The sequence below is a fragment of the Bufo bufo genome, chromosome 8, assembly GCF_905171765.1.
Source record: "Bufo bufo chromosome 8, aBufBuf1.1, whole genome shotgun sequence".
In the NCBI taxonomy this organism is placed as follows: domain Eukaryota; kingdom Metazoa; phylum Chordata; class Amphibia; order Anura; family Bufonidae; genus Bufo; species Bufo bufo.
Window position 1 is genome coordinate 169,292,525 of NC_053396.1, and position 26,028 is coordinate 169,318,552.

General features: G+C 40.0%; 1 protein-coding gene across 1 annotated transcript; it reads left to right on the top strand.

Annotated features, from left to right (window-relative positions):
* The first annotated feature begins 430 nt into the window (after nt 1-430).
* Nucleotides 431-25,252, top strand: IL13RA2 (interleukin 13 receptor subunit alpha 2). Its single transcript, XM_040405820.1, has 10 exons — nt 431-522; nt 2,300-2,439; nt 11,086-11,237; nt 13,120-13,273; nt 15,566-15,683; nt 18,552-18,736; nt 21,570-21,715; nt 22,610-22,754; nt 24,763-24,868; nt 25,040-25,252. The coding sequence occupies exons 2-10, from the start codon at nt 2,316-2,318 to the stop codon at nt 25,122-25,124; spliced, it is 1,215 nt and encodes a 404-aa protein (XP_040261754.1). The 5' UTR covers nt 431-522; nt 2,300-2,315; the 3' UTR covers nt 25,125-25,252.
* The last annotated feature ends 776 nt before the right edge of the window (nt 25,253-26,028 follow it).

The window sequence follows — 26,028 nt, forward strand, 5'->3', positions numbered from 1 at the left end:
GCTACTATATTCCGTAGCGCTTTACAGGCATTAGCATCCAACTGTCCCCAATGGGGCTCACAATCTAAGGTATATATATATATATATATATATATATATATATACACACACACACACACACCATAGGTACATGAGATCATGAGATAGATAGATAGATAGATAGATAGATAGATAGATAGATAGAGGACAGGTGCATCATTGTCGGAAAAGTGTACTAAAGTTTTGGTGAAATATTCTACTATACCTTCATGTTGAAGTGACATCACCACATATGTTTGTGTATGACAGATATTGTCTAATCAATAAAGTCCTATACTGTATATCGTTGTATGGCACTATTTGAATGAATGAAGGGACGACAAATGAATGAGGAGAATAACATGGAGGTTTTCCGAGTGTGACTCAGGCTTGTGCTGCCCTCCCCTGGCCACACCTTCCTAGCCCTAATATTTATTCTGCTCTGTAGTGTGTAGCAGCAAGAGAGAGACAGAGAGCTGATGCTGATCCAGAGTCAACAATTTGGTAAGTACGCAATGATAGAACAAATGATTTCCTACCTGAAAACTTTAATTTAGATCATTTTTTGCATTTTATGAAAATTTGAAAAAAAGAAAATATCATTTTGTTAATATAATTTTACCAGTTATGGCCAGTTTATAGTCAGGTATAGTGTTGTAGATAGCCATGTTTCATATTTATTTTTTAAACAATTATCTTCATGTATCAGTGTTGGCACAAAGCATCAGAAGTTCTTACTAGATTATTATAATGCTTTGTACTTAAAGGGAATGTGTCATCAGAAAATGACCTGCTGTTTCAATGACTTTTTATTTTTAACATTTTTTGTAATAATTTTTTATGAAGTTATTTTTTATTTTCCATGTCACTTTTTATATTTAAACTAAAAAAAAAATCCTGCAGTTTTTGCACTGGCCACTATGTCTAATAATTGGCGCCACTTCTTGGTTTGCACGGATCACTTTACTGCAGTTAACTCATTCTAATCCTGACTGTAATGATATCACCTCTGTGAATAGATAAGACAGAATTCACAATGGGTGATCATTTGTCACATCTTATCTTTTGTCACATCTTATGTCACAATTGTCACATCTTATCCATTCTTTCCTTGTACAATTACCTCTGCACATGTCACAGAACATGTCTAGAAAACCCTCTTATGTAAGTCAATAGGGTCCCCCTCCTTTCCATCTCCTGTCCATGGTCTGTGTCTATTGCCCATGGGGCTCCCATAAAGCAATTTTTTTAATGCTGTGTAAGGCTACTTTCACACTAGCGTTTTAGTTTTCCAGTATTGAGATCCGTCATAGGGGCTCAATACCGTAAATTGTAAATGGGGACAAAACTGAACTGAACAGAACGGAGCGCTCAGTGTTCACTTCAGATGGAAAAAAAAATACGAATGTTCTAAAATATGAATATATAGCACTATATTGAATGTAGTGCTATATATTCATTTTTTAGAATATTCGTCATTCTTTTCCATCTGAAGTCATGATTCCTCCCTGCTTAAGTTGCTTGTGGGCCAATAACTCATTGGCCCACAGGCAAGTAGCAGGTAGGAATCATGTGTTCAGATGGAAAAAATGAAAAATATTTTAAAAACGAATATATAGCACTACATTCTAAAGTGATATATATTCGTTTTTGACCCACGCCTGTATTGATCGCGAAACATCGCTCCCATGCCCCCGCCTCCCGCAGTATTTAACTGTATCACTGAATATAGAGGATACAGAATACAGCTAAATAGGAAAGAGATGAGCGCTTCCACATTGGAAGCGCTCATTGCCCATGGCACTGCTACCCCCCAGCCCTCCACTCATCCATAAGTGCCACCTCCTGAGGCTATCACCTCCCCTCGCTTCATTGGTGGTGCCTCCTTGTATGTAGCAGAATGGTTGGCACAGACTAGCAGTTGGCACACAAAAGGCACCTTCCACAGATGCTACACGTTTCATGGCTGCAAAGATAGTTAATGGGCCATAATATCGGTTTCCAGCAATCTTACGATGCACTTCTCTAGCTTGTACTTAAGCATCCAGGCATGGGGTGTAATACTTCTTGTAAAGCAATGCAACCAACAGGGTGGATCCTAAACATCAGACTAAGCTGTACACCTTTTTTTGAACAGGTTGCAAGTCCACACGTCCACTGTGGGATATGGGCAATGTACTAACGCAGAATACATGGCAATGGTGTTGACTCTACACTCCTTTCTTCCATCTGGCTAGTTTACTGATATACTTATTATTCACAATTTTCTTTCTCTTTTCAGGTATTCGTGTTAAAAAATGTGGGACCTAATCCATGCCTCCCTCTGTAATAATATGAAAAGAGTAAACTTTCTGTCGATATCAAGATTTGTTATATACTCAACCGTTTTTGTTCAATACCTTTCATTGGCACAGATGACTGGTAAATGTTATTCTTATTATCCATCCGATTGTTAAGATCACCCAGGGGTTCACCATAGATGGAGTGAGAACCCTTCCCCTACAGCAGAAGATCCCAATCACATCTCCAGCTTGGAGAATAGATGGGGGTGGACAGAATAATTTATGACAATTAGCAATCTTGTTATGCAAGTTACGCTACTTTCACACTGGCGTTTTAGCTTTCCGTTTGTGAGATCCGTTCAGGGCTCTCACAAGCGGTCCAAAACGGATCAGTTTTGCTCTAATGCATACTGAATGGAAAAAGATCCGCTTAGAATGCATCAGTTTGCTTCCGTTCCGTCTCCATTCCGCTTTGGAGGCGGACACCAAAACGCTGCTTGCAGTGTTATGGTGTCCGTCTGATGAAACTGAGCCAAATGGATCCGTTCTGACACACAATGTAAGTTAATGGGGATGTATCCGTTTTCACTGATACAATATCGCACAATAGAAAACGGATCCGTCCCACATTGACTTTCAAATGGTGTTCATGACGGGTCAGTTTTGGCTATGTTAAAGATAATACAAACAGAACCGTTCTGAATGGATGCAGACGGTTGTATTATCTGAACGGATCCGTCTGTGCAGATACATGACAGATCCGCACCAAACGTAGCCTTAGCTCTTTTGCAAAAGGAACAACATTTTCTCTGTAATGCCACCTAGATGAGGTGGCTACCCTATAGACCAGGGATGGCCAACCTGCAGCTCTCCAGCTGTTGTAAAACTACAACTCCCACCATTCCCAGCTGTAGGCAGTCTGAGCATGCTGGGAGTTGTAGTTTTACAACAGCTGGGGAGCCACAGGTTGGCCATCCCTGCTATAGGCAGTGTAGAACTTTTTAAAAGCCTTGCAACAGGTCTACAAATATTGGCCAAATCAAGAGCCTTTTCCAAAAGACTGGATTTGGTGTAGGGAGCCATAGGTAAGGAGGCTCCCTTGGAAAAAGGATAAGCAAATAACTTCTGTTTCAAGAGTGCTGGGGGGGCACAGACAAGTGGTACTATACATGAGGGATATTATATATACAGTACAGACCAAAAGTTTGGACACACCTTCTCATTCAAAGAGTTTTCTTTATTTTCATGACTATGAAAATTGTAGATTCACACTGAAGGCATCAAAACTATGAATTAACACATGTGGAATTATATACATAATAAACAAGTGTGAAACAACTGAAAATATGTCATATTCTAGGTTCTTCAAAGTAGCCACCTTTTGCTTTGATTACTGCTTTGCACACTCTTGGCATTCTCTTGATGAGCTTCAAGAGGTAGTCCCCTGAAATGGTTTTCACTTCACAGGTGTGCCCTGTCAGGTTTAATAAGTGGGATTTCTTGCCTTATAAATGGGGTTGGGACCATCAGTTGCGTTGAGGAGAAGTCAGGTGGATACACAGCTCATAGTCCTACTGAATAGACTGTAAGAATTTGTATTATGGCAAGAAAAAAGCAGCTAAGTAAAGAAAAACGAGTGGCCATCATTACTTTAAGAAATGAAGGTCAGTCAGTCAGCCGAAAAATTGGGAAAACTTTGAAAGTAAGGGCTGTTTGACAATGAAGGAGAGTGATGGGGTGCTGCGCCAGATGACCTGGCCTCCACAGTCACCGGACCTGAACCCAATCGAGATGGTTTGGGGTGAGTTGGACCGCAGAGTGAAGGCAAAAGGGCCAACAAGTGCTAAGCATCTCTGGGAACTGCTTCAAGACTGTTGGAAGACCATTTCAGGGGACTACCTCTTGAAGCTCATCAAGAGAATGCCAAGAGTGTGCAAAGCAGTAATCAAAGCAAAAGGTGGCTACTTTGAAGAACCTAGAATATGACATATTTTCAGTTGCTTCACACTTGTGTGTTATGTATATAATTCCACATGTGTTAATTCATAGTTTTGATGCCTTCATAGTCATGAAAATAAAGAAAACTCTTTGAATGAGAAGGTGTGTCCAAACTTTTGGTCTGTACTGTATATATATATATATACAGGGAGTGCAGAATTATTAGGCAAGTTGTATTTTGAGGATTAATTTTATTATTGAACAACAACCATGTTCTCAATGAACCCAAAAAACTCATTAATATCAAAGCTGAATATTTTTGGAAGTAGTTTTTAGTTTGTTTTTAGTTTTAGCTATTTTAGGGGGATATCTGTGTGTGCAGGTGACTATTACTGTGCATAATTATTAGGCAACTTAACAAAAAACAAATATATACCCATTTCAATTATTTATTTTTACCAGTGAAACCAATATAACATCTCAACATTCACAAATATACATTTCTGACATTTAAAAACAAAACAAAAACAAATCAGTGACCAATATAGCCACCTTTCTTTGCAAGGACACTCAAAAGCCTGCCATCCATGGATTCTGTCAGTGTTTTGATCTGTTCACCATCAACATTGCGTGCAGCAGCAACCACAGCCTCCCAGACACTGTTCAGAGAGGTGTACTGTTTTCCCTCCTTGTAAATCTCACATTTGATGATGGACCACAGGTTCTCAATGGGGTTCAGAACAGGTGAACAAGGAGGCCATGTCATTAGATTTTCTTCTTTTATACCCTTTCTTGCCAGCCACGCTGTGGAGTACTTGGACGCGTGTGATGGAGCATTGTCCTGCATGAAAATCATGTTTTTCTTGAAGGATGCAGACTTCTTCCTGTACCACTGCTTGAAGAAGGTGTCCTCCAGAAACTGGCAGTAGGACTGGGAGTTGAGCTTGACTCCATCCTCAACCTGAAAAGGCCCCACAAGCTCATCTTTGATGATACCAGCCCAAACCAGTACTCCACCTCCACCTTGCTGGCGTCTGTCGGACTGGAGCTCTCTGCCCTTTACCAATCCAGCCACGGGCCCATCCATCTGGCCCATCAAGACTCACTCTCATTTCATCAGTCCATAAAACCTTAGAAAAATCAGTCTTGAGATATTTCTTGGCCCAGTCTTGACGTTTCAGCTTGTGTGTCTTGTTCAGTGGTGGTCGTCTTTCAGCCTTTCTTACCTTGGCCATGTCTCTGAGTATTGCACACCTTGTGCTTTTGGGCACTCCAGTGATGTTGCAGCTCTGAAATATGGCCAAACTGGTGGCAAGTGGCATCTTGGCAGCTGCACGCTTGACTTTTCTCAGTTCATGGGCAGTTATTTTGCGCCTTGGTTTTTCCACACGCTTCTTGCGACCCTGTTGACTATTTTGAATGAAACGCTTGATTGTTCGATGATCACGCTTCAGAAGCTTTGCAATTTTAAGAGTGCTGCATCCCTCTGCAAGATATCTCACTATTTTTGACTTTTCTGAGCCTGTCAAGTCCTTCTTTTGACCCATTTTGCCAAAGGAAAGGAAGTTGCCTAATAATTATGCACACCTGATATAGGGTGTCGATGTCATTAGACCACACCCCTTCTCATTACAGAGATGCACATCACCTAATATGCTTAATTGGTAGTAGGCGTTCGAGCCTATACAGCTTGGAGTAAGACAACATGCATAAAGAGGATGATGTGGTCAAAATACTCATTTGCCTAATAATTCTGCACGCAGTGTATATATAATCGCAGTCAAGAGGCACTGTAGCTGACCAAGAATGATGAGTGCTGTAGTCACCTGTATGATCTACAGCATGACGATGGATGGTAGCATTCTGTTTTGTGAAAGAATTCCCAGCATACTTTTAAAACTGTTCAGGCCAATGGGGTGCTATAGCTTTATGATGTACAAACTTATATGGGAAGGGTAAGCTGAATATGCAAATGGTTTCTGAACTTTCTGACTTTCTGATATTCGTCTGGTGATGTGTATATGCAATACACTTGGTTCTGGGTCTGTATTTATATGCTGAGTTTAATTCTGGTACTGTATTTATGGTATGAGCTTCTGGTGCTGCATTTGCCATATGAACTTGGTTCTAGTTTTGTATTTGTGTGTTAAACTTGATTCTGATACTATCTACAGTATTAAACTCTGTTTGGGGCTTCCATCACAGCTTTCAGTAAAATGATCGGACAAAATATCTTAAATGCAGGACTTTTTTTGTCCAGTCAAAAACAGCATCCCGAATGGAAATTGAATGGACCCCATTGTAGTTAATGTAGTCTGTTTAACTCAGTTTGTTTTACCATAGTTACGTGCCAAATTCCAGCACTTCCATTATTGTTGTTGTTCTGCTCCTATAATGGAACAGAACAATAGAAGGTGAAAATACTCTTGTGAACCCAGCCTAACTGTAAAACCTGAATTTAGGGGGTGCAAAAAATGCTGCAAATTTTGCTGTGCACTTTATATATTTTACACTTCTCCCACTGCATAGTGAATGTGCTTTTCATGCATATAGATCTATATTTAAATTGCATGTGTAGTGAGTATTTGCGAGTAGGTATTATATCCATAGTTCAAACTTGCCAACTCTCCTGGAACATCTGGGAGGCTCACAGAAAAAAGGGGAGACCTCCAGAACTCCCAGAAGAGTTGGTAAAACACCACACAAGGCACGGAGGACATGTCATGAAAGGGGTTGAGTCTCAGGAAAAGGGGCATATCCACAACAGAAAATCTCTCCACATTCTCCTCTCTTCTATTGTCTGACTTGTTCATGTTGCCAAGTATGCTAAAGTATCCACCAGTATTATATGGAAGATGGCATTACATTAATTTGGGGCCATAAAAAAATGGAGTGCTCCATACTCCTGGAACTCTTAATCAGGCCATGTGGATGAGGAGTAAGATCCCCCAAACAGCTTTGTTGTGCACTATACATCTTTTTCCCTTCTGTCAATGCATAGCGATTGCGCTGTCCATTAGAGATGGCCTTGCGGTTCATCCGGCGGTCGTTTTGCGGTGAACTTTGCTAGTTCGCGATTCGCTAAACATGCAAACTTATGGCGATGTTCATATGGCCGTATTCTTTCGCATTGCGCCAAACTTTGACCCATGACACATCCATCAGGTGGGACAGGACAGCCAAATGAGATGTTTCAGCACATGGACACACCCCCACCCTATAACAGAAGCCATTCTGGCAGCCATTTTACATTCTGTGTTTTGCCAGTGTAGTGCTTTGTGGAGCAGGGACAGACAGTTAGTGACAAACACTAACTAATAGGGCCACAAAAGTCCTTTTAAAGGGAATCTGTCACCAGTTTTATGGTGTCCTAACTAAGGGCAACATAAATAAGTGACTAATTCTCTTAGCAAAATGCTGGGTCACTTTCTTTAATCTACCCAGTCAATCTGCCAACATCTTGTATTGAAAAGCTCCAGCTCATAATGATCAGTCTTGAATATTCATGAGCTCCTGACTCTCTCCGCCTACCTGCTGCTGATTGACAGTTATTTTCCATATGAATCAGCAGCAGGTGGGCAGGGGGGTGGCTATAGCTCTTAATTATAAAAACGCTGGACTCACTGACATCACGCTGGACTCAAATGAGCTCATTAGCTATACCTGTTGCCCCCCAAAAAACTGATTGAGGGGTGTGATATACCTATAATATACTTTCTAACATATAAAGTATATAGTGTATTTGTATTCTGCAGCAGTTGTGGGCGGTTCTGCTGAGATGCCACAGTTATATAGAGGGACAAGTGCTATTGGAACAACTATTTGCAATGGGTGTGATATACCTGTTGCCCCCCAAAAAACTGATTAAAGGATGCAATATACCTGCTTCCACAAAATACTGATTAAGGGGTTTGATATACCTGCTTCCACAAAATACTGATTTAGGGGTGCGATATACCTGCTTCCACAAAATACAGATTGCAGGGTGCGATATACCTGCTTCCACAAAATAATTATTAAGGGGATTGATATACCTGCTTCCACCAAATATTGATTGAGGCCTGCGATACGCCTGCTTCCACAAAATACTGATTAAGGGGTTTGATAAACTGCTTCCACAAAATACTGATTGAGGGATGCGATATACCTGCTTCCGCAAAATACTGATTAAGTGGTTTGATATACCTGCTTCCACACAATACAGATTGAGGGGTGCGATATACCTGCTTCCACAAAATACTGATTAGGGGTTCTATATACCTGCTTCCACAAAATACTGATTGAGGGGTGCAATATACCTGCTTCCACAAAATACAGATTGAGAATTGTGAGATACCTGTTTCCACCAAATATTGATTAAGGGGTTCTATATACCTGCTTCCACAAAATACTGATTAAGGGGATTGATATACCTCCTTCCACCTAATATTGATTGAGGCCTGCGATATAACTGCTTCCGCAAAATACTGTTTAAGGGGTTTTATATACCTGCTTCCACCAAATATTGATTAAGGGGTTCTATATACCTGCTTCCACAAAATACTGATTGAGGGGTGTGATATTCCAGCTTCCACCAAATATTGATTAAGGGGTTTCAATATACCTGCTTCCATAAAATACATATTGAGGGGTGCAATATGCCTGCTTCCACCAAATATTGATTGAGGCCTGTGATACGCCTGCTTCTACAAAATACTGATTGAGGGGTGTGATACCTCTGCTTCCATCCAAATTTTGATTCAGGGGTTCTATATACCTGTTTCCACAAAATACTGATTGAGGTTTGCAATATTCCTGTTTCCACCAAATACTGATTGAGGCCTGCAATACACCTGTTTCTACAAAATACTGATTGAGGGGTGCGATATACCTGCTTTCACAAAATACTGATTAAGGGGATTGATATACCTGCTTCCACAAAATACTGATTATGGGGTTTGATATACCAGCTTCCACTAAATACTGATTAAGGCCTGCGATATACCTGCTTCCACAAATACTGCTCTTCTCTAGGGACTTAGGCACAGGGTCATTTTGAAAATGACAGGCAGAGGAAGAGACAGACCATTCCGCAGGGGTGGAAGGGGTAGGGCAGGTGCACCAGGCCGGAGCCTAAGTGGGAAGTTGGAGAAGGTGTGTAAGTGGGAAGTTGGAGAAGGTGCGTGCGATTACGTCAAAGGATGCACCAGAGTTGGTTGAGTGGCTCACTCAGCCTTCCGCTTCAGCACCCTCCTCATCCTTTGTATCTGCACCCTCCTCACTTTCTGCTGTGTGCATCCCCAAAGACACTACCAGCACCACAACCATAGCCCCTTCACTCGAGTCAGAGGAATTATTTTCCCATCCATTCCCAGACCTTACCGATGCACAGCCATTCTTGGCATCGGATGAGGAGGTAGCATGACTTTAGAAGGAAAAAAATGACGAATATTCTAAAAAACGAATATGTAAAACTATATTGAATATAGTGCTATATATTTGTTTTTTAGAATATTCGTCATTTTTTCCCATCTGGAATGAACAGTGATCGTGACCGATAAGCGCACTCACCTAGCTCACGACAGGGTGGGCTACCTCACATTTCTAAAAATGAATGAGGCATGGATCATTCAACACTTGTGACGACCACGTGTAATTGAATTTCCTCATGCCAGCACACACATATTCACCACCACCTAGAACAAAGAATGATCCCTGTCTTCTGTATATACAGCGGCATAAAAGGCCCTTTCTGTCAGGTGAATGTCTAATTTTTGGGGCCTCTACTCCAGCCTGTACTGGCCTACAGTAAAATTGTTATCCACTGACCGTCTAATATACCTCCAGCCACCTAATCATTTGTTCTTTTATGTCAGGTGAATACCTAATTTTTGGGGCCTGTATTGGCCTACAGTAAAATTGTTATTCAGTGACCACCTAATGTACCTTCAGCCACATAATCACTTGTTATTTTCTGTCAGGTGAATGCCTAACTTTGGGGGCCTGTACTGGCCAACAGTAAATTTTTTATCCACTGATCGTTTAATATACCTCAAGCCACATAATCACTTGTTCTTTTCTGTCCGGTGAAAGCCTAATGTTTGGGGCCTGTACTCCACTGGCCTACAGTAAAATTGGTATTCAGTGACCCCCTAATGTACCTCCAGCCACATAATCACTCGTTCTTTTCTGTCAGGCGAATGCCTAATTTTTGGGACCTGTACTCCTGTGGCCTAAAATAATTTTTTTCTAGGCTCCAGTACGGCACATTTTTAAGAGTTTCCCTTTAAGACGCATACAAATAGCCCCTGATTAAAATACATATATTTTGTGGGAATTTTTGCCATTGATCCCCCTCTGGTATGTCACTGTCCATGTTGTGGGACTATTTGTGCACTTCTAGTAAGTATTTGGTGGCTGCAAATATGACCTGAAGGTTTTTCAGGTTCACCTGCCATTAAAGTGAATGGGGCCCACTGCGATCAAGCGGTTTGTGAACATTTGAACGCAAAACGTCCCGGCCGATGTTCGTCCATCACTACTGTCCATGAAGATGGGTGTCTTTTGGGGAATGCTCTTGGTTTGGCTAATATCTTTAGTCATGTTGAAAGGCCTTTTACAAGGTTGGACATTGACTATAGGGTAGCTGCCTCCTTTAGGTGATATTACATAGATTTCATTGCCTTGAAAGAGAACTAATCTGCATTCTTTTTCCCAAGGACCATTGCATGCTTTTTCTTGTGGTACTCTGCACAAGGAAAATCAATACCCCTGAGAATTAAAAATCTTCAATTGTAATCTCTAACATAACATCAGGAGGACAAAAGTGCTGATTCGCAATAAAAATCTACAATATTCTTGCTTCTAGTTGACCCACCTTCTAATATACAGATTGAGGACCTTGGCAATTTAGGAATATTAGAAGTAACCTGGCAACCTCCAGCTTCTATGAAGAATGCAAGTGATTGTTCTGTATGGTATGAATTAACCCATCAGGTCGTCAATGAAAAAAGATGGAAGGTAAGGTAGCAAATACGGATCACCAAACAGAGCAGACGTATTAAGTCCAGCAAAAATGTATACGTTAATGTATTTATTTATTTTTTTGTACAATGAACTCTAGGATGATGGGTGCTACTGTATGACATTGATGTAAAGCATCCGTTTAACGTATACATTTTATGTATACCTTAAATCTAAGGCAAAAACGTGATGTGAACCCAGCCTAAGGCATTTCATATGTCAGTTTTAAACAAAATACACCTGTTAATAAATTTGGCGCATCATTATGCTGTCCAAAGACAAGACATAAGGCATAGCTGTATGTATAAGCTCCTTAGATGCCACTGTCAGTATTAGTTGTAGCATTTATGGAGATAACGAGCTGGCTCAGGTTTTCTGGGTGTTACACTGAGAACTCATCAATCGCTGTTGGGCAATCATACAGGCAAGAACGTAAAGGCAAGAAAATGACGGGACATGTAAATATAGAAGAATCTAATTGTATGACTGTAAGCAGAGATTTTGAAAACAATGAGGACTTATAACGAACGTATATTGGAAAATGGCATCACTTTTCATTATACAAAGAATAATACTTATTTGTAGAAACTAGAATATAACTTTAACATGTAGTTTACTATGTATTAAGTTGACCGTTATTGTTGTGAAAGCCTCTTATACGTATGCTGTATGTAAGTGCTAATTGAATTTGCCTCTAAATGCCAAACTGCTAAAAGAAAAATAACAGAGAATTCTAAATTGTTTCAATATGTTGAACATGACACACAGCATGGGATTTGGAAGAATGCCTCAGTGCATGTTATGCTTATAATCAAGAGAATTAGTGGGGCGTCATAAACAGTTTGTTGTAAGATAAGCCTCTTGGCAGGCAGTCCTCAACACTTATGGGTTATTGCTACCTAGAAAAGGTCCAATTACATATTTCGGATAAAATTCCCTTTATTTTTGCTAAGCAATAAGCATTTGATTTGTGAATCTTATTCTAATATTTAAGCCGATAATCTTTCAGTTTTATGAATATATAGGCTCAGATTAAAAAAACTAAACATTTGAATATTTCAGGTGATAAAAAGGAGAGAGACGGGATAGATCTAAAATACCATGCATTTCTTAATAAAGCATGGAATCACCAGTGACTTGTGTGTATAAAGAGGAAACTTTCTAGTTAACACAGTCTTGCGATTATAACAGTCTTGGCAGGCTAAACAGATAGTCATCTGTGATGCCAACAGCCTTGGTACCGATACAAGCATTGTCTAGCAGTTAATAACAAAGTTTAAAGTGTAATGTGAGCTATGAGACTTTTAGAGATAGTGACGATAACTAGACTATCTCTGGCAAAGCTTAACTTTCTCGAATGGTTCTTTTACATGGTATGATTATGGTATGAATTCCTACTCCCACTTGTGAAAAGGTGCATCTGATCACCCAATGAAAAAGGTTCTGCATTTGGAGAAAACATTATTGGTGCTGACAACAAAATCAGTTTCTGGGCAACAGATAATTCTGTGTACAGTAAATGGCACTCTGATGATCAGAAATAATGAATCTATATGGGAACCAGGGACTGAACGATCGATAGCACATGCACATGCAGCTCTAACGTCCTTCGATGAGCAGACAATTATCAGGACCAAAGGGTTCACCCCTGATGATTGCCTAGTCAGTTGACCTATGTAAAGGGGTCTTTAGCGAATTAGAAGTAAAAATCTGTAACACAAACAACTGAAGGGAAAGACTTCAGTACTTTACGTGAGTATCTAAGAGTACTGGGAAGTTTTTATTATTTACTATAGGTACTTTTTAACAAATAGAAAAGCACTTCTAATTGTGCAATGTTTTAATAAAATACCAATTATTTATTTTCCTTTTTACAAAGTCAGTTAGGACAAAGCATCAAACATACAGAGAAGCCTTTGATCTTGGGAAGAATGTTGTCATAAAAATGAGAACATACTTGAAAGGCCCATGTACAGAAGAAAATGAAGCATGGAGCGAATGGGTAGATGTAAACTTCCCAGAGTCTTTACAAGGTAAAATGATATCCCATGTCTGTGTCAGATAACTATGTCTAAGGATGATCTATGAAATTCTGGTAATATAGGGCCCTATTAGGCCACACAGTTTTCAAGCCAATTATCGGAAACAAGTGTTCTGATAACTGACCCATATTGTGATAGATACCGCCCCTCGTGCCCGCTTGACGTCGACTACTTCAAGCTCACGAGACACAGTTTGGTCCCTGGTTACCAAGATGTGACGTTACACCCTTCTGGAGGAGCATGTAAGGTCAGCTTGGTACAGTTTACACTGACACCTCCTGTCCCCTCGGGCACAGAGAGGCAACAAGCTGAGAGAGCCTTTTCACTGCCGCAGTGAAAACAGCGCTTTCTCAGCCCGGGTAATCTGCCACCAGCTTCTCATTTTATATAAGTCCGGTCTGCTAACGGGATTATATATGGTGATAAGCCAACCCGCGGTAGCTTCTAACTAGGCCGAAACACGGACGTGGAAATTTGTGATTAAGATACAAGACAGCACAAGATTAAATTATATATTTAATCGCCTTAAGGGCACACTAGATATAACACTATACACACAGAATATATACAGTGGTCTGAGGTTACAAATACAGGTAATATGGTACAAACAGGATTACACAGAGCACAGGTCAGTTACTGGGTAGATGAATGTTCCTTTGCTGTATTCACATGGAGGGCAGTAATGTCAGCTGTTTCCAGATCTCTCCAAACACATTTGCATGATGTGACCCCCTTTCAGAGAAAGACACGCCCGCCTGCTGGCACAAGCCTTTTAACCTGTAGCCAGCCCCTCCCTTCCCGGCCTATGGGAGTGGTCCCCCCTCCCTGCTGATCCTGGCAGCTCAAGGACCCACAAAACCCTTTGGGTTCATAGCTCCAGACTAGAACGTCACAGGGGGATGGTTCTGGGATCAACAGATCCGCCTGGGTTCCGGCTACAAGTAGAGTCCAAACATGGTACAGTTATTTGGTTTCTTTGGGGAGATATGTATATATCCCCTCCCGGGTATCCTAGCATCAAGACAGGACCACGTGGATGTTTGGCTTTGCCTCAGGATCGCAAAAAGATAACCAAATTATTCCTGGGATGGACGGATGATTCATAATTCCTTATAAATCGCCGATTCCATACTGTCTGCTAGATTGGAATGAACTGGGGAATGGCTTTGACCCCCTGCAGGGAGGTTTTCCTCCAGGATCCGTGCTGTTTGAATGGAAGTGTGAAATTGTACGCAAGTGGACTGCTTGGCCAGGAACTCCTGCAGAGTTATCTGACCTCTGCAATCTTGGCTGCGCTTTGAAGCAGGGCCCCCCTGTGGAGCTTGATTTCCTCTGCCCACTCCTGGAGCATATGGCAGGAATTAAATTATACTCCATATTCCTCACACATATTATCTCACAGCCGACCAGCCGGTGAAGGAAAAAAAGCTCATTTGTCAGCTGATGGGCTTCTTTCAACAACAGACTTGTCAAACACAATCTTAATTGCACACTTCCATCAGAAAGTGGTATTTTTTAACTCAATATTCACACAAAACTAAATTTTTTATTTCTGCCATTTTTTATTTATTTTAGCAGTGCTATATAATTAAATCTAAAATGTCCTTCTGTAGAAGTCAGTGCAAAGAGATACAACTCATTTATAGATAGATAATCTATGATTTAGTTTACTGCTGCTGTGTAGGGAAGATGTTAGCTGGTAGAGTAGTAGATTGTAGAATTATGATATAACAGTATGGCAGCTCTGTTGGCCTCCTGATTGTCCTAGATAGAGATGCACACAGAAGAGCATTGCACTTATTGTAAAGTGTGATGATGTAATTGAGTCACTCATTTCCTTTCCTCTCTGAACAGAATGAATGGTCTGACTGAGAAAGTGAAGACAGGCTGTCTGTCAAAGTCCAAGTAAAGGAGGAAGTTAAGAGCCAGGACAGGAGCAACTTCAAAAAATATCCAGAAAAAACAGTTTTTTATTTAAAAGATATGTTTTTAATTTGTGAGAAAATAAATTTTGATGGCAGTGTCCCTTTAACACTTAGCTGACTTTCTATAACTCAGCTATGACCAGCGATCTTTTGCCATCGTGTCACTGCTGTTGGCATATAATAGATCATAGGATATAATGCTTTATTGCTGAGTTATGTTCATTTTGTTTTTATTACATATTTTGCTGCAATTTTTTTTAGCTCTTGCACAACCCCTTTAATTTTACAAAAATACATTAGTTCAGCACTATACTGACTTTTAAAAATCAACATGCAACTTTTTCCTTATTGATTGCAGGAGCTGCTGAATCAAAAGTTAAAGATTTTATGTGCATCAATGATAAATTTGAAACCCTGAAATGTGAATGGAAGGCAGGAGTACTTGGCAGCAACAGCAACTACGAGCTGCAGTACTGGTGAGCTTATTATATTTACAGTTTGGAATAAAGGGGTATTTCAGTTTCAGCAAATAAAGTTTTTTCTCTGTATAATGAAAAGTTGTAACATTTTCTAATGTACTTTCTGTGTGAAAATTTTGTCAAGGTAGACTTAAACAGGGATCTAACCATGTTGTCTGCGATGTGCCAAATCTTAAAATTTGGTCTAGGGATAAAAGAAAAAGAACATATGACTTATGTTGGTATTTGAGTCTCTCTCTTCAGACCCCAAGCGAAGATTCCTTTTAGTAAGTAAAAATCCGGGTGTCACCCTTACAACCTAAAACTACAAATAATCCAATAGGATTCCGTAACACAGATCTACTGTATGTATCTTCACAACATACCACCTAGACACAATTAAAATACTTTAGAATTTCATCCACTAAAAGTAAACCAAAATGTTTATACTATTGAGTAACAGAAGTCTTATAGCTTGAAAATTGTTATGAATTCATACTGAAAGCAAATGAAAAAAACTGCACAGAAATAATATGCAATACAGCAAGGAATTAGGACTGTGGTGCAATATCAATGCATTAACAGAAAGGACAGGAGACGAAGGAGAAAATGCATGATAGGACTAGGGGTTTGTCATACTGGCAAATAACTCAGTGGCTTCTACCCTTAAAGGGTTTTTATGTTTTGTATCAACATTATTTTGTAATTTTGTAATATATTTCCTATATATATTTTTTTATTGATACTATTTTCTGTTCTGGGCTGTGTTTGGCTTTTGTTGGATACATCAATAGGAAGTGCTACTTACAGTATGGAAAGGAGTGAGAACTGGTCAGGACTCAGGAGAGTCCATATTGAAACTATATGAGCATAACTGTTAAAAATCATAGTAATCCCCCAAAAAACTTCTTTTAGGCTTTATGGGGTTTATCCCAACGCAATAACTTACCATGTATCCACAGAACAGGAGATACATCTTACCAGTGCTAGTCCTACTACTGGAACCCTCACTTATCACAAGAACTTTGGAGTCCCCTGAGTGAATGAAGCAGCAGTCAGGCATGAACCCTGCATACTTACAAACATTTAAGTTGGTAAAAATTGGGATATTGAAAACTCTGCTCCTGGGAAATTCCAACTATCACTGAGAAAATAACTTTTACTTCTCGATATTAAAATACCCCACAATGTATAAAATATTTGATAACGTATTGTGCCACATAAGAAAAGCGCTCAGCTCATAGCCTGAGAGAAAAAAAAAACTCTCAGGCTATGAGCTGAGCGCTGCGATTGGCCAGCGCTACAGCCTGGGAGAAGGAGACGCCGGCAGGCTCCTCCCAGTTGAGCCGCAAATCTGAAGATACCGGAGCCTATACCGGGAGAACGGAGTGGTGCCCAGGGATAATAGTAAGTGCAGGGAGATCCCTGGGCGCCGCTCTCCATGTCTGTATGCTTAGTTTAGATTTTTTTTATTGTAGTGAAAGGTCCTCTTTAAGTTCTCCTGCAAAATGTCTTGATAAACTTAAGAATTAATTTTTCCTTCGATGATAGCAATCCGTCAAGGCCCTGAAGCAGCAAAGCAGCCCCAAACCATGATGCCCCCACCACCATACTTCACAGTTGGGATGAGGTTTTGATGTTGGTGTGCTGTGCCTCTTTTTCTCCACACATAGTGTTGTGTGTTTCTTCCAAACAACGCAACTTTGGTTTTATCTGTCCACAGAATATTTTGCCAGTACTGCTGTGGAACATCCAGGTGCTCTTGTGCAAACTGTAAACGTGCAGCAATGTTTTTTTGGACAGCAGTGGCTTCTTCTGTGGTATCCTCCCATGAAATCCCTTCTAGTTTAGTGTTTTACGTATCATAGATTCGCTAACAGGGATGTTAGCATATGCCAGAGACTTTTGTAAGTCTTTAGCTGACACTCTAGGATTCTTCTTCACCTCATTGAGCAGTCCTTGCTGTGCTCTTGCAGTCATCTTTACAGGATGGCCACTCCTAGGGAGAGTAGCAGCAGTGCTGAACTTTCTCCATTTATAGACAATTTGTCTTACTGTGGACTGATGAACAGCAAGGCTTTTGGAGATACTTTTATAACTCTTTCTAGCTTTATGAAAGTTAACAGTTCTTAATCATAGGTCTTCTGAGAGCTCTATTGTGCGAGGCATCATTCACATCAGGCAATGCTTCTTGTGAAAGGCAAACCCAGAACTGGTGTGTGTTTTTTATAGGGCAGGGCAGCTGTAATCAACACCTCCAATCTCATATCATTGATTGGACTCCAGTTGGCTGACACCTCACTCCAATTAGCTCTTGGAGATGTCACTAGTCTAGGGGTTCACATACTTTTTCCACCTGCACTGTGAATGTTTACATGGTGTGTTCAATAAAAACATGGTAACATTTAATTCTTTGTGTATTCTGATATATCTTTTCATCCTTAATTAGTCCTGAAGCTATGAATGAATTGCTAGCAGTTTTCAATGAAGTTCCAGATGGGTGTTACTAATTGGGGGTGTGTTCCTGAACAGTCTGACACAATCCAATCGGTGCTGGTACTGTCAGAAGGTGTGTTCCTGTGAGAGCTATGGCCTTCTATCAGCTTACAAAGGAACTAGGCGCAGCTTAGTCCCTTTGAAGTGAATGGGGCTGAGCTGTGATACTAAGCACAGACTCTATACAATGATGGCCCTGTACTTGGTAAGCTGTGAGTAAGCAGCACTGGTCTCGGAGCCTGCTGATCAGATACTGATGACCTATCCTGAGGATGGAAAATGATGAGAATGAGAGACTGACTCATTTGTGCTTTACTAATGAACACTTGACTCTCACGTAATTTAGAAAGTTCTTGGTGTTCTTTTCTTTTCTTTCTTTTAAAAAAAAAGGCAAGACGGAATGTCTCAGAAGAAGACCTGTGCAAACTACACAACACTGAATGAAATAAACACAGGGTGTGGTTTTGGAAAAGAAGAATTTCAGCTTTTTTCAGACCTGTTTATCCGTGTCGCCGGAATTCAAGGCATGGACCCAATTAGACCATCTTACTTTATTTTTCAGCTGCAGAATATAGGTAAGAGAGAAGCAAACAACAGGGAAATGTTTACTCCAAAACAAATTTATTTATTGGGGGGGGGGGGGGGGGGTATAAATTTATATAGAACTACAATAAAAAGGTATAAAAGGCAGTACCCCAGACCTGCGGGTATCTGCAGCATACATTGTTATGTATTGTGTATTGTTATATATTTTATTGTTTTTGATGTGTATTCCAGCAGAGGAGTAGTGGTAGTGAATGATTGGCAGGAACAGGGCTAACCACCTTTTTCCTCACCTCATGGTAGGAGTAGGCTGGTCATGCTTCCTGTGAGGAGGGGAGTTCCAGTTTTGACAGAGAAGAGAGAGGAAGGGTATGCGAGAGCTCCTACTCCTAGGAACCATAAGCAATTTTACTGTGAGATCAAAGCTCCAGTAAGATCATAAAAATCAAGAATACAGCTTTCAGAAAGCCTCAGTGTGACTTGACAGCAAAAAACATCTTTACAAAACCAACTGTAAGGTGAGGGACTACAGCTCAGACACCCATTACCTAAACAAACTCTAATCCAGATAAATATCAAGCCAGAGAATCTGTACTTTGTAATGAATATTGCTGGATGTGCTACAAGTAATATTTTGTACTAAGTAAAGAGAGACTCTAAAAGAGACTTTATTTTCCTGCTGGAGAGGATCTAGAGGAAGCTACGGCCACATTGTGTTAACACATTCACCACTTCTTGCAATATTCACTGCATGCCAGCACAGTAGAGGTTATTTAATCATCTTGGATATGTGCCACATGTTCTGAAGCTCTGCCCCTCCAGCTCAGATAGTTAGAGCCTAGCAGAAGAGCAGGAACCAAATGGCCTGCCTCCACAGAGGATCCATCCTTTCTACAGGAGGAGCTAAAGTACTTCATAGTGCAAACAAATATTATAAATGGAGCCCACTTACATTTCAGTTAATCATGTCCACTGAGAATACTTCATAAAAGTTCCCAGGGGAGCGACAAAACTAACAGTACGAAAGTAAAGGATGTGGACAGCCTGGAACAATAGGTGCAGAGCCGAGATACAGTTCCAGCTTCACCAGACCTTATGATCTTCCGCGCCATAGTCAGCATAGCAGAGCACTATACTGCCTTATATCGAGCTGTTGGATGAGACAGGGGATTAATGATCACTACTGCTTAATATGGCCTGAGATGCAGCTAACTGTACATAAAGTATATGTCTGCATAAAATTTGTTTGTAATATGTATCTGTATAATGTGTAAATATGTGTGTAATGGCATATGTGTGTAATGTGAAATGTATGCATAAAGTGAGTATGTATGTGTAATGTGTGCAGAATGTGTATATACTTGAGTATTTGTGTATTATATACGCCTGTGTGTTTATGGCAGGGGCCTAAGGAGAGGCAAGACCAGACACTAGTCCTGCCCAGAGTCCACACCTCTTGATAGAATTCATTTCTTGTTGGGTCAGAGCTATTTTGGCAAGAAGGGACTTTCCCATTTCTTAGGCAGATGGTTTTACTGGCTGATCTGTGGTTTTACTGGCTGATTGGTGTAACTGGCATTTCTGTTAATATACAGGGTGGGCCATTTATATGGATACACCTTAATAAAATGGGGATGGTTGGTGATATTAACTTCCTGTTTGTGGCACATTAGTATATGTGAGGGGGGAAACTTTTCAAGATGGGTGGTGACCAGGGCGGCCATTTTGAAGTTGGCCATTTTGAATCCCACTTTTGTTTTTTCAATAGGAAGAAGGTCATGTGACACATCCAACTTATTGGGAATTTCACACGAAAAACAATGGTGTGCTTGGTTTTAACGTAACTTTATTCTTTCAAGAGTTATTTACGAGTTTCTGACCACTTATAAAATGTGTTCAATGTGCTCCCATTGTGTTGGATTGTCAATGCAACCCTCTTCTCCCACTCTTCACACACTGATAGCAACACCGCAGGAGAAATGCTAGCACAGGCTTCCAGTATCCGTAGTTTCAGGTGCTGCACATCTCGTATCTTCACAGCATAGACAATTGCCTTCAGATGACCCCAAAGATAAAAGTCTAAGGGGGTCACTGGATATGCAAAACTTCTACATGATGATGTGTTTCCCTCTTTATGCACTGAAGCTGGCACGTTCCCTGAGTTTTTCCAGCAAGATGGTGCACCACCACATTATGGGTGTCAGGTCTGAGCATTCCTAGATGAACAGTTTCCTGGAAAGTGGATTGGTCGTCGTGGGCCAGTTGAATGGCCCCCAAGGTCTTCCGATCTGACCCCCTTAGACTTTTATCTTTGGGGTCATCTGAAGGCAATTGTCTATGCTGTGAAGATACAAGATGTGCAGCACCTGAAACTACAGATACTGGGAGCCTGTGCTAGCATTTCTCCTGCGGTGTTGCTATCAGTGTGTGAAGAGTGGGAGAAGAGGGTTGCATTGACAATCCAACACAATGGGCAGCACATTGAACACATTTTATAAGTGGTCAGAAACTTGTAAATAACTCAGGAAAGAATAAAGTTATGTTAAAACCAAGCACACCATTGTTTTTCTTGTGAAATTCCCAATAAGTTTGATGTGTCACATGACCCTCTTCCTATTGAAAAAACAAAAGTTGGATTCAAAATGGCCGACTTCAAAATGGCCGCCCTGGTCACCACCCATCTTGAAAAGTTTCCCCCCTCACATATACTAATGTGCCACAAACAGGAAGTTAATATCACCAACCATTCCCATTTTATTATATGTATATTTAGCGACAGGTCAGTAGAAAATTTCTGTAAATATGCTTTGTTTGCTCAGTAAATCTGTGAAATTCTACAAATCCCAAATGTGATGTTTTTTATAGGTAAACCTGATATTCCAGAAAATGTGACAATGACTATGGCCTCATCTGATGACTTTGTCTTAGACTGGAAGGAACCCAAGGGTAAAATTCCTGCACATTGTTTGCAGTATGAGATTCAGTCTAAACACCAAATGAACATGTGGCAGGTTTGTATTATATATAATGCGTAATAATTGGGCCCAGTACACAATCTATACCAGCCCCTCCCTACTATTACTAAGACTACTTTTACACTGGCGTTTTGGTTTCCGTTTGTAAGATCCGTTCAGGGTTCTCACAAGTGGTCGAAAACGGATCAGTTTTGCCCTAATGCATTCTGAATGGAAAAGGATCCGCTCAGAATGCATCAGTTTGCCTCCGTTCCGTCTCCACTCCGCTCTGGAGGCTGCCTGGCACACAATGCAAGTCAATGGGGATGGATCAGTTTTCTATGACACAATCTGGCACAATAGAAAACGGATCCGCCCCCCATTGACTTTCAATGGTGTTCAAGACGGATCAGTTTTGGCTATGTTACAGATAATACAAACAGATCCGTTCTGAACGAACGCATGCGGTTGTATTATCTGAAAGGAAGCGTTTGTCCAGATCATGACCGATCCGCACCAAACGCGAGTGTGAAAGTAGCCTAAGCCATTAACAATAGTAGAACCCCCTTATAGGTTGGAGAAGACATTGAGTTACCCAGGCATAAGCATCCAGATTGTACAGCAACCTTGCACCGTTACAGTTGCTTCCCTGAATACAGTATACATTTTCATAATCCACAGGTACAAATACCCTTTCTTAGCCTGAGAATGGTGATATCAGTCCCATGAATCTTCCTCACATGTTGAATGAATCTTGCGGCTCCTTTGTTCTATAGAATGTAAATGCTCTTGTATTTGTTTGAACAAGGCTCAAATCGTTTTCCCAATATAGAAAAAAAATACAAATGCAAAAAATGTACCTACTCCGCTAGCCTAAGGAAAGTTAAATTGGATTATTATACTTTTTATCCCTAAATGTTAATGATAACATTGTAATCTTTACCTTTCTAGACTGTTGCCAAGCAGAGAGTAAAGAGATATAGTTTTAAGAAATATGAGACACCTAAACCTTGCCTACGTGTCCGGGCAAAAACAAACATGTATTGTGCTAATGACGGATACTGGAGTGACTGGAGCCCAGAGACATGTTGGGAAGGTAATACATGACCTTTGAATTAAGGAGCCATACAATTGTTTGCATGATATAAATAACTTAAAGTGTCAATGTCACCACTATGCTGTTAGAGTAGAGCCTCAGACTGATAGTTCTGGCGTGAGGGGAACCACCTAACCATTTACCTAAAAATAAATTATACTCAAAAATAATCACCGTGCATTTAGTTTTACTGGGAATCCAATGTCCCCAAAAATACAATTAATAAGCAATGTTTCAGGCTCACAAGCCCTTTGTCTGGGGTGCAAAAGTGAAATGGGAACAGCTTTGCCAGCATACTGTTTCCTATTTTGTATAGACTTCTTCCTGGAACTGTCAGCAAGCTGCCTTTGAGAAATGTTTAATTTCCTTAAAGTATATCTCTTTACTACTTTGGACACTTATTAACAACAGAATTTTGTTTTAGCCTGAAATGTATTACTTATCCACAGGAAAAGTGATAGGTGTTAGATAGCTGGGGGTCCAACCACCAATCAACAGAATCAGGTCCCATGTGCCCTCATTTGAATTGAGCAGCTGTCAAGTTTGTGCACCGCCAGTCTATGGGACTGACATGGATAAATGAATGCAGTATTGTTATCACCAGCAGTCCCATGGAGTGGAATGATCTAAGTGATATTTCATGTATGAACTTAATTATGGTCAACTATAAGGTGCTTTTCTTAATGACAGAGCTTGAGATTCTTGTAGCAACACAGTAACTTTTTAGTATTTTTTCACAGTTGACAGATATATCTTATATAAATCACAGATAGATCCATAGAAAGGGTTAGGCAGCACTCCTTTTTCTCTGTTATACGGTGCCCGCGGTGGTCCCTCGACCCAGGACGGATAAACAAATAAAGAAAGTCTGCAGCACTCCTTGAAGTAAAGAATGTGCAGTTTATTCACACATGTCAGAAAAATTACAACGTTTCAGTTCTCTCACAGAACCTTTCTCAAGTCAAGTCACTTGACTTGAGAAAAGTTCTGTGAGAGAACTGAAACGTTGTCATTTTTCTGACATGTGTGAATAAACTGCACATTTTTTACTTCAAGGTGTGCTGCGGACTTTCTTTATTTATATAAATCACATATACCGATGTGTGTACCTTCTCAGAGAAAATATATAAATGACTTAGCCAATTCCATCTCCCCAAGGAGTAATTCCACAAATGTTTTCTGGTGAAAAGCTTAAGAGACAATAGACAAACATAATTAGGCTGAAAGAGTTGTTTTAATGATCAAACATAACTTATTTATTGGTCTCTTTACAGTAATGGAAATTATTCCAGTTTAGAAGCAATTGATAGACATTTCACTACAATGCTATTTAGATGCTTTTCATATTTTTTTTGGCTTGTCATTCGATAAACGTAAATAGGTCTAAACGGTATCAGCTGTACATATGCACTTATGTCAAAATCTATTGAATGGGCTCGAGCCCTGTGTGGTTCTCCTGATGAGTCTCTAGGGGAAGACTCCATTGATTACACAATGACGACCTAAGGATAGGCCATTAATACATGTATGTTGATGGATCCTTTTGATTTGGTCAGGATTTGGCAACAATTTAATGTGTGAGGGCCTCCTGATGGAAGATGTCAAGCCACCGTCAAAAGTGTCTAGAAGTGGCTTATCTTCTACTTCTCCCCACTGAACACTCGGACAATCTTAATGTGCATGTTTATGGAGCGGATATTATATGTATAACAGTATTCCACCATATGGAAGTGAGCAAAATATGTTCCCACTGGAACCTTCTCCCTCAACCTTTCCTAGCTCCTAAAAGCTGCATTGGACTGGACCTGTTATTGACTCTAAAGAATTTGTGAACTTTTTAGGCCTTTAAAAGAGAGTTACATTCAGAACATCTTTTGCTCAAACTTTTGATAGATTTTCTGATATAAGGACTAATTGAAATGATGACGCACCCTCAATAAGTTTAGCTTTTTGGAGCCCAATAATTAATATTACCAATAATTGATTTTGGTTTTGGTTTTCCTTCCAGAACCCCATTTTAAACTTGACCACAAGTGGCTATACTGCATTGTAGCTGTGACTATCATATTGACAGGCTTATGTGCCGCATTTATATATGTACTTAGAAAGAGAAGGTAAGTCTGTAAAACATCAATTTTATTGCTATAAATTTTGTTCTACAAATACAAAGTTCACAAAATATTTATTTTGCTAGAAGAGTTAAAGGCAATTTTGCTTATTTACTGTACAAACACCACACGTGAATATAAATGTTTTTTTCTAAAACATATTTTTTCTCCTGTTAGACAATGGTCAAAGAAGTTACAGAACAAGGCAAAAGAGCTGGTGTATGAAATCGATCCTGGACATAACCCTAAATGCAGATTATAAAAAAAAAAAACTGTATTGCTGCTATAGAACATGCATAAAGTACACCTGTTCAAGACCATATTAAAGAACCCGGTGACGGCACTTACAAAGAATGTGAATTTACCCTGATCCGAGGGTTTGTCAACATATTTTCATTTCCATGTTCTGAATTTATGATTTAATTCTTTTACATAGTTAATACGGTTGAAAAAAGACATCCATCCATCAAGTTCAACCAAGGGATAGGTGGGGATCCCAAAAGGAATTGAGACTCAGATTTCTACACATTTTCATAAGCATTAATGTTTTTACTTTTAAGAATTTGTCTAAACCCTTTTTGAAACTGTCTACTGTTCCTGCTGTGACCACTTCCTGAGGAAGTCTATTCCACAGCTTCGCAGTTCTTACAGTAAAGAAGCTTTGACGCTTCCGGAGTCTTAACTTTTTCCTCTCCAATGCCCCCTTGTCTTTTGAGCGCATTTTACATGGAACAGCTTTTCACTGTATTTTTGTATAGCCAATTTATATATTTGTATAGGTTAATCATGCCCCCCCTTAGACGTCTCTTCTCAAGACTAAATAAATTCATTTTTTTTTATCTTTCTTCATAACGAAGACCCTCCATGCCCCTTACCAGTTTAGTCGCTCTCCTCTGTACCTTTCCAGCTGCAGTGCATCCTTTCTATGTACTGGTGCCCAGAACTGAACTGCATATTCCAGATGAGGCCGCTTTGTAAAGTGGTATTATTACATCCCTATCCCGCGAGCCTCATTTAATGCATGACAATATCCTGGTGGCCTTAGAAGCAGCTGATTGACATTGTATGCTGTAATTTAATCTACCATCCACAAGGACACCCAAATCCTTCTCTATAAGTGACTCTCCCAGTGCTACATAACCTAGGACATATGAAGCACAGAGATT

Bases quoted from the DNA above. Each gene is read 5' to 3' on its own strand.
- IL13RA2 (XM_040405820.1), top strand. From the start codon at position 2,316: ATGTGGGACCTAATCCATGCCTCCCTCTGTAATAATATGAAAAGAGTA. The intron at 2,440-11,085 runs GTAAATGTTATT...TCTTGCTTCTAG, and splicing joins TTCATTGGCACAGATGACTG to TTGACCCACCTTCTAATATA. The intron at 11,238-13,119 runs GTAAGGTAGCAA...CTTTTTACAAAG, and splicing joins TCAATGAAAAAAGATGGAAG to TCAGTTAGGACAAAGCATCA.